Source organism: Lethenteron reissneri, chromosome 13 (genome assembly GCF_015708825.2).
Source record: "Lethenteron reissneri isolate LAM-NWPU_2019-01 chromosome 13, ASM1570882v1, whole genome shotgun sequence".
Classification (NCBI taxonomy): Eukaryota; Metazoa; Chordata; class Hyperoartia; order Petromyzontiformes; family Petromyzontidae; genus Lethenteron; species Lethenteron reissneri.
In genome coordinates this window covers 9,351,687-9,360,622 of record NC_083791.1, presented here as the reverse complement: position 1 = coordinate 9,360,622, position 8,936 = coordinate 9,351,687, and the positions used below count along the sequence as shown (strand labels likewise).

The window sequence follows — 8,936 nt, the reverse complement described above, 5'->3', positions numbered from 1 at the left end:
TCTAATGCGTGCGTGTATGTTGGCCTTCTTTCGCACCGTACATGGCCTAAGGCGCTAATCGGAGGTGCCTTCATAGGCGCTCGCTAACAGCACTTGCCCCAGCAGTCAGTTAAGGCTACACGGGGTGGTGGTGGTGGTGGTGGAGTGGGGGATCTTTATCGGAGTAAGGTGGGCGGATTGAGTGGGGGCTATAGGGTCGACGGGGGGGGGCTGGGGGTATCTTAATTTGATTTATTGATTTGCTTAACGTGTTCACCGCCAGCCCCCACCCCCTCTAACCCCACCCACGTCCCACACCCTCCCCCCACCCTCCTCCACCACCACCACCACCACCCAATCCACGGCCCCCCTCCCCTGCGAGATAAGAAAACCCAGGGCGTGGTGGCGGCAGAGAAATTAGTGAGCCAGAGAGAGAGAGAGGAGGAAGAGAAGCAGGGAGGACTGGACCGACTGACCGACTGACTGGGCTGGATCATCCGAAGATAGAATATTTAGCATTACACGAACAATAAGACACGCGCTTGCTTTGCCGTTGTAGAACAGACGAAGGAAAACGCGCCACGAACGTGCAGTCGCGATGCTGTGTTGCATGAAACGAAACAAGCAGGTACGGTGCTGATGATGCTTTTGCTGCTGTTGCTGCTGTTGCTTCTGCTGCTGTTGCTGCTGTTGCTGCTGATGCTGCTGCTGTTGCTGATGCTTTTGCTGCTGTTGCTGCTGCTGATGATGCTGCTGATGCTGCAGCTGTTGCTGCTGATGCTGCTGTTGCTGCTGCTTCTTCTGCTGCTACAGCTTCTGCTACAGCTGCTGCTACTGCTACACTCATCATCACAGCGCGTCCTTCTCCATGGCTGTATTCCCGCACGCCGAGCATACAGCGCTATCATCATCATCTATCCATACGTACAATAATTAACAAGCGTTTATTTGACGGATGTATGATGATGATGATGGTGGTGGTGTTGATGTTGGTCGCCGGTGGTGATGCTGGGAATGATGATGAAAGGTGCAACGCAATTATATCTTGACGGTATGAATAATGCATCATTATTAATATTCCGCCGGGATTTATATTTTGACCGGAGTGGGGGGCAAGAGAAAGGGAATATGTTCGGTGATGTCGTTGGGATGAATTTTTTTATTATCATTTATACAAATATTAAAGATGCGTTCAGTGTTTCAATGTGAATCATGTACGAACGATTGCCATTTGATGAGAAGAGCAACAAGAGAAAAAAAAATGACGAGACAGGCGATGGACGCTCCAATTACATTGCACGGTCACGCGCCGTGGAGCCGGGCATTGTGTGCCATCAGCGGCGGCGTCGTCCCCCTGGGTTCCACTGAACGGTGACCGCCCAAGATGAATCTGTCGGGTTCGACTTGGGCCACGGGTGTATAATGCAGGCAGACAGACAGCTTTTCCTGCTGTTGCTGCTGTTCCTGCTGCTGCTGCTGTTTGCTGCTGATGATAGAGATGCTGATGCTGGTGATATTGCTACTGATGATGATCGTGATGATGCTGCGAATGATGACAATGATGCTGCTGCTGATGATGATAATGATGATGCTAATGATGCTGCTGCTGATGATGATTATGCTTCTGATGCTGAAGTTGTTGCTGCTGATGATAGAGATGCTGGTGATAATGCTGCTGATGATCATCATCATGATGCTGCGAACGATGACAAGGGTGCTGCTGATGATGATGATTATTATCAGGATACTGCTACTGATGATGATGCTGCTGCTGATGGTAATGCTTCTGATGCTGCTGCTGTTGCTGTGGAAGCTTGGAGGAGTGACGCGCGTGTGTGTGCGAGTTGAATTTCAAATCATCTGTCGGAATTTAGATTTTGTTTTCCCCTCCCTCTCTCTTATCGTACGGCGAGCCTGGGTTGGTCAAATTACGGGTTGGGGGGAAAGGGTCGTAGGTGTGTCTGTGCGTGAGTGTCTGTACGTGTCTGTACGTGTCTGTGTTTGTATGTCGGGGATAACGATATTGCAGAAGCAGGCGACCCGAGTTTGATTCCTACTCACGGCCACCAACACCAGATATGATTATCTGAACCGGTCCCGGGCCTCCCCTAGGTCGACTGAGACTCAAATGAGTAGTGTACGTGATGCACTGTGTAAAAAAAAAAACCCCATCAGCACAAAGGCAGTCGGGCGTGGTGCTGGCCACCCACCCCCTCGTGTGCCGTGCCGGCCTTCGTAGGTGCTCGCTAACAGCACTTGCCCCAACAGTCTGTTCAGGCTATACGGGGGATCTTTGTCTTTGCCTTTGTCTAATTGGGTGTGTCTGGGTGTATGTTTGTGGGTAACACTATGATATGTCTCAGTAGATGTGTGTGTGTGTGTCCGTGGGAGTGTGTGCACATCTCTGTGAGTGTGCGCGCGCGGGGAGCGGTATACCAGTGATTGGCGCACTGCGCCGTGAACACGTCCCGCATCGGTTCGATTCCTGCCGACGGTCACCGGCACCCGCGGGTGATATCTAAACCGGTCCCCTAGGTCGACTCGGTCTTAAACGCACACCCCTTGCAGGCGATGCGAGACCAAAGGCGGCCACACCAGCCACGCCACAGTGTGCCGTAAGGGCGGGAGATGGGAGAACGATTCGTGCGGTGGTGTTGGGCACCACGGTAGATTTCCACGCGAGGGGGAGGGGCGCGGGGGGAAGAGGGCGCGGGGGGAGGGGGTTCAGGGCGTGGCGCCTCGCGGGGCAGACGAGGATCAACGCTCGGGCTGCCTCGGTGCTAGGTCTGGGTCTCGTCTGAATTGGGTCCGTGTCTGGGTTAGGTCTGGGTACGGGTTAGGTATGTGTCTGGGTTAGGTATGGGATAGGTTTGCGTCTGGGTTAGGTGTGGGATAGGTTTGTGTCTGGGTTAGGTCTGTGTCTGGGTTAGGTCTGTGTCTGGGTTAGGTCTGTGTCTGGGTTAGGTCTGTGTCTGGGTTAGGTCTGTGTCTGGGTTAGGTATGGGATAGGTCTGTGTCTGGGTTAGGTCTGTGTCTGGGTAAGGTATAGGATAGGTTTGTGTCTGGGTTAGGTCTGTGTCTGGGTTAGGTATGGGATAGGTTTGTGTCTGGGTTAGGTCTGGGATAGGTTTGTGTCTGGGTTGGGTATGGGATAGGTTTGTGTCTGGGATAGGTATGGGTTAGGTCTGTGTCTGAGTTAGGTCTGTGTCTGGGATAGGTCTGCGTCTGGGTCTGGGCTCCGTCTGGGTTCGAGTCTGGGTCTGGCTGTGTCTGGGTCGAGGCTAGGACTGGGTTAAGGTCTGGGTTTTGTCAGGGTCTGGTTTAGATTAGGATCTAGGTTATGTCTGTGTCTCGGTTAGGTAGGGGACTTGGCTATGCCAGAGTCTGTGTTAGGTCTCGGTATGGATTATGTCTGGGTATGGGTGATGTCTGGATCTGGGTGATGGCTGGGTCTGGGTCTTGGGTATGGATTCGTCAGGGTGTGTCTGCTTCGAGCTCGAAGCCGAGCTGTCTCGGGACGGGGGTCAATCAGAATGCAACGATCCGCGGGCTCCCCGGTGCCTTGATGAATTGGCACGACTCGCGCGAGAGTCGAATTTCCATTTGAGAATCAACATTTTTATATATTTTTTGGGGGGGAGGAGGGGTCCGGATTTCACCGTGACGTGTGAGATGAGTGTTGTCTTTTTTGTCATTCCTACAGTTTTATTTCTGTCATCCTTGGAAATGTAACAGCATCATCATTACAATTGCACAACCATCATCATCAACCATGGTCAATCTACCGCTGTATGGAAGCCTCCCATAAGGAAAACATAAAAAAACACATAAAATACGCATTTTGTTTTCAATGGAATATTCTATTCTCACGCACTTAACTCGATTATGCGCATACCATGAGCATAATAATCGATTTTAATCGATCTATCGATGAACGGGCACGTCGTAATGTCCTTACCCTCAGTCACAGCCCACGGCGCCCAATCCACACTCATCAGATCCCATTCACAGTTGGCATTCTCTTTAGGGTTCAATATTCGTTCGTCGTGTTTAATGTAAAACAGATTCTAACCATCCGCTACCCGACAGAGCCAATCAGGTTGTCACGCGATGGGCAAATACGCCGATTGATTCCGTTATCAGCACACCTGGGGTGAGGGAGGGAGGGAGAGAGAAGGAGGGGGGAGGGGGAGGAGGAGGTAGGGGGAGAAGGGAGAAGGAGGGAGGAGGAGGTAGGGGGAGGGGGGAGAAGGGAGGAGGAGGGGGGAGAAGGAGGGGGGAGGGGGAGGAGGAGGTAGGGGGAGGGGGGAGAAGGGAGGAGGAGGGGGGAGTCAATTTTTAAATCCTTTATATCAAGTTCACGTGCTTGCTTGCTTGCGCGCTTACGACCGTGCAAATCTTTCGGTCGTTTTTTAACCCACTTCCCGTGATCCAATCGAGCTGACATTTTGCACACAGACTCGTTGTGCGTGACAATTTATTTTCGTTAATTTTTTTTCTCCAAAATTTTACACTTTTTAGGAAAAAATAAATTATATTTAATTTCCAATTGTTTAATGGTGGCAGGCAATCGTCTGACCAATAGGTGGCAGCCATCTCAAGCCAGAGGACAAGAGGACTCTAGCCGCCACGCATATAAAGGATTTATAGTGAAAAACTTTGTTTTTACGGGTTAATTTTGTACAAATTTTGCTTCGCTTTTGAACAACTTGATTCGATTGGCTCAGTCGGCTGGTGGCGGGGTTATAGTAATATATAAAAAAACACATCATTACACCTCTACGTTTATTGGAACCCACAAAAAAACGAATTGCCAATCACATTGGCCGTGAAAGCCTAACGCATGCAACTCAGCAGATCTGATCGTATTTGTGCCCCCACGGCGATCGATCGATGATACCGAATAGGTGAGTCTGAACAGGTGAGCCTGAAAAGGTGAGCCTGCACAGGTGAACGAAGCTCGGGCTCTCGTCGTTAGTGTGAGGTCGTCTCTTCCCCGCCCCTCCCTCCCAGCCCCCCGTTATATATCAGCTGTTCTGGCGCACCTGTTTAATATCACCTGTTCAATACAACATGTTCAATATCATCTGTTCTGGCTCACCTGTCCAGGCTCACCTGTTCAGCATCATCTCTTCTGGCTCACCTGTTAAGGGACATTGAACTCTGGCTCCACGCCTCTGATTTCTCGATCGAACAACTGCATCTGATTTTGAGAAATATGCGCCCGATGGATATTGTGTAATTCATCGTCGTATTTATCATCACAGCATTATTATCATCAATGTCATCACCATCTTCTTCTTCATTATAATCGTTTAACAGGGCCAGCTAGCGGCAAAGACGTGCCACTATAAATCCCAGCGTGGTGACATCCCTGGAAAACTGGACATTAGGACCCCTCCCCCACCACCGCTATGAGCGCTGTCCATGGTACCTACAATACACAGAGCACGCAGCCGGCATGGCGTGTATTCAGCACGTGTTTGCGTACGAGATTGTTATCACCCGAGCGCTGGTGGTGGCTATGTTGCACGTAGCCTGTACTCCTGCGTTGTGAGAGCAGCAATCAGTGTTGGTGGATATCTCACGCACACACACACACACAACAACAACAACATGCGTTTAGATTATTTTGCTACAATCAATTTCCACGTGTCACGCTTTCATTTTGTGGCCAGTTTCCTTCTGAAACAGAAGCTAATAGCTCAGTGGGACTTACCTGGTGAGAACAAAAAAAAGTCGTTTAGTTGTATTTGTACATTTTGTTAAAGTCACTTGTTTACATTTCCTACAATTTGCACTCCGATCGTGTTTGTTGCTGTAACGTTCTGACCCCGTGCCCCTGCTGTACATCTGTGAATAATATAACCCGTAAAAACAAAGTTTTTCACTATAAATCCTTTATATGCGTGGCGGCTAGAGTCCTCTCGTCCTCTGGCTTGAGATGGCTGCCACCTATGGGTCAGATGATTGCATGGCAGCATTAAGCAATTAGTAATTAAATATAATATTTTTGAAAAAAAAATTCACGAACATTAAGTGTCACGCACAACGAGACTGTGTGGAAAATGTCAGCTCGATTGGATCACGGGAAGTGGGTTAAAAAACGACCGACAGATTTGCACGGTCCTAAGCAAGCAAGCAAGTGAACTTAATATAAAGGATTTAAAAAAGAGCTTCATAGCTCATCGGATTCCTCCTGCAGTATAAATATTGCGATTTAAATGCCTTCCCGTGATGCGTTGAGGAGATGGCGTACCATTGGCTCGCCAGGAGATGGTGGTACAGCAAAACAAATGTGGAGTATCTTCTTGGTTCTTTCGGTGAAGTCACGTAGAATGGAAATAATAAAATAATAAAAAGTAAAACATGTTTTATTTTTAAGAAAAAAATAAAAATAAAACATGTTAATAAAATACTAAAAATAAAACACGTTTTATTTTTATTATTTTATTATTTCCATTCTACGTGACTTTACCGAAAGAACCAAGTAGATGAATCCCTGCAGTCACGAAAGCTTTAAATCGAAATGTGGAGTACTAAACCAGTTCCCGTCCGTATGGGATCGCGTGTTTCCACCTCGCACGCGCGGGCTTTTCTTCTTCTCAATTTCCTCCCACGTGTGAGCACATCTCTTGGCCAACAACTCCTTGATATGTATAGGACCGCAGAACTTGGACAAATGTGGCAAGTGCCGGCCACGGTGGCGAGATGTTGACTCCCTCTCTCCGGGTTCTCCGCTGTTTTTTCCCGTCCACATTTAGAAACGTGCGTTTTCGAGTAATTTGGCAGCTATACATTTCCACGTGATGACGATAATCCACTTCGTTGAGCCATCATCTCCGGCCAGGTCGCGTCTGAAAAAGAGCTTGCAGACCTCAGTGGTCCTTAACCCGGTAAAATACAACGCATGTCGCATTTTTATTGTTATTCATATTCTTAGGTTTTTTCGGTAAAGTCACGTAGGTAAAAAATGTAAATTAATAAAAGTAAAATATTGCCGGTGCTGCCGACTCCGTCGCTGTGCGTCGCAGGCGGAGCCGGAAGATGGCAGCTCCAAGCCGGAGGAGCAGACGGTGGCCAACGACGTCGCGGCGGTCAGCCCCAACAAGGAAGTGAACTGCTCGGAGAAATCCGCGGTGGAGCGGCAGGGCGGCGACGAGGAGGAGGAGGGCGACGAGGGGAAGACGACAACGACGACAGAAGACGAAGAGAAGAAGAAGGATGAGGAGGAGGAGCAGGCGGCGTCCGTCGAGAATGGGGTGGGCGACGGCGAGGATGAAGGCCGCGCCGAACCGGGAGAGGCGCCGACGGGCGACGCGGGGACACCGGGCGGGAAAGGCGACGGCGACGACGGAAAAACCGACGGAGACGGAGAAACGGCGTCCGAGGCGGCGGAGAAACCAAGCGGCGGTGGTACCGGCGGTGGCAGCGGTGGGCAGGAGGCGGTGACGGAAAAGAGGGGGGCGGGTTCCGGGGCGGAGGCGAATGAGCCACGTGATGAGCCGGCCAATGGGGAGGCGGCGGTGGCCGAGGAGGCGTCGCCCTCAGGCGGGAAGGAAGCGAGCACCGAGGGGGAAGAAGGCGGCGCGGCGACCAATCAGGAGGAGGCGGCGGCGGCGGAAAATGGGAAGGAGGCGAAGGTGGCGGTGATGGAGGAGGAGGAGTCTTCCGCCAAAGTGAAGCAGGCCAATGACCACGCGGGGATCGCCGCGGAGGATTCTGGGAAAGGTAGGGCTGCAGGTGGAGGGTTTGGTGGATTGCCCGCAGATTGTAGAGGGCTTTGATGCGATTCGGGATGAATTTTCACGATTTCAGTCAATAATAGCCGATACATTTGATTCGGTGTTGCCAAAAGGTTCCACGATGGGGAGATGTTAACTACCTCGCTTGGTATGCAGGAGGTTGTGGGTTCAATCCCGACCCCGATGCTTGCTGTATATTTGGAGTTTGTGTGTCTCTCTCCCCATTGTCGCGTGGATTTTTCTCCGGGTCCTCCAATTTTTCCCTCAATGCATCGAATCAACATCACGTGTTTAGAGTAGTTGGCTGCTATGCATGTCTACGTGATGATAAGCCACTTCGTTGAGCTATCACCTGTGGCCAGGTCGTTTCTAAAAAAGCGCTCCATAGCTCAGTGGGCCTTACAATAAAAAAAGTAATTGTTTAGTTTGGTTTGAAGCACATTATTACATCAATCTCATCTCAAGCAACCGTAGCCATAGCCCCTGCTTGCAGTATGGCCTAGGGGGACCCCCAGTGGAAAGCGTCCCTGTGTGGCACGAGCCTGACACGTGGTCACGTAGCCCCTCAAAAGTAATCTGCGATGTGCACCCCCCCCCTTGCTTCCTACCCCAACCTCCCCTACCAACCCATCCCCCATCACCCCACCCCATCATCCCGCCCCCATCACCCCCATCACCCCGCCCCCATCACCCCCATCACCCCACCCCCATCACCCCCATCACCCGCCCCCATCACCCCTCCTCCCCTATTGCCCCCCTCCCCCATCGCCCCCCTTCCCCCATCGCCCCCTCCCCCATCGCCCCCCTCCCCCATCACGCCCCTCCCCCATCTCCCCCTCCCCCATCCCCCTCCCCACATGTTCACAACAGGTGAAGTGAAGTCCGCACAAGGAGCTGCGTCAGCCAACGGGGAGTCACGTGTCGTCGAGGCGGTGTGAAGAGACCGGTGCCCGGTGCGGGGTTGGAGGGGAGGGATGTGGGGGGTGGTGGGGCCAGAGAGGGGGGGGGAGATGGTGGGGGGGGGGGGGCTAGGGGGAGGGTTGAGCGATGGACAGGCAGGCAGGGAGGGAAGTTGGAGAGTGTGGGGGGGCTGGGGATAACTCAAGCAAAACACCGATTGAGTTCACCATTTTACAAACGTGAATTATTCGTCAGTCCAACAAAGGGTGGCTTTTGACGCGGTTAAAATGCCGGATCATTTGGAGGTTGTGT

General features: G+C 51.4%; 1 protein-coding gene across 1 annotated transcript; it reads left to right on the top strand.

The window, feature by feature from the left end:
- Positions 1-370: 370 nt before the first annotated feature.
- Positions 371-8,714, top strand: LOC133342076 (uncharacterized). The gene is made up of 3 exons (XM_061550996.1): positions 371-607; positions 7,014-7,710; positions 8,595-8,714. The coding sequence occupies exons 1-3, from the start codon at positions 578-580 to the stop codon at positions 8,660-8,662; spliced, it is 795 nt and encodes a 264-aa protein (XP_061406980.1). The 5' UTR covers positions 371-577; the 3' UTR covers positions 8,663-8,714.
- Positions 8,715-8,936: the final 222 nt, after the last annotated feature.

Bases quoted from the DNA above. Each gene is read 5' to 3' on its own strand.
- LOC133342076 (XM_061550996.1), top strand. From the start codon at position 578: ATGCTGTGTTGCATGAAACGAAACAAGCAG. The intron at 608-7,013 runs GTACGGTGCTGA...TGTGCGTCGCAG, and splicing joins GCATGAAACGAAACAAGCAG to GCGGAGCCGGAAGATGGCAG. The intron at 7,711-8,594 runs GTAGGGCTGCAG...TGTTCACAACAG, and splicing joins CGCGGAGGATTCTGGGAAAG to GTGAAGTGAAGTCCGCACAA.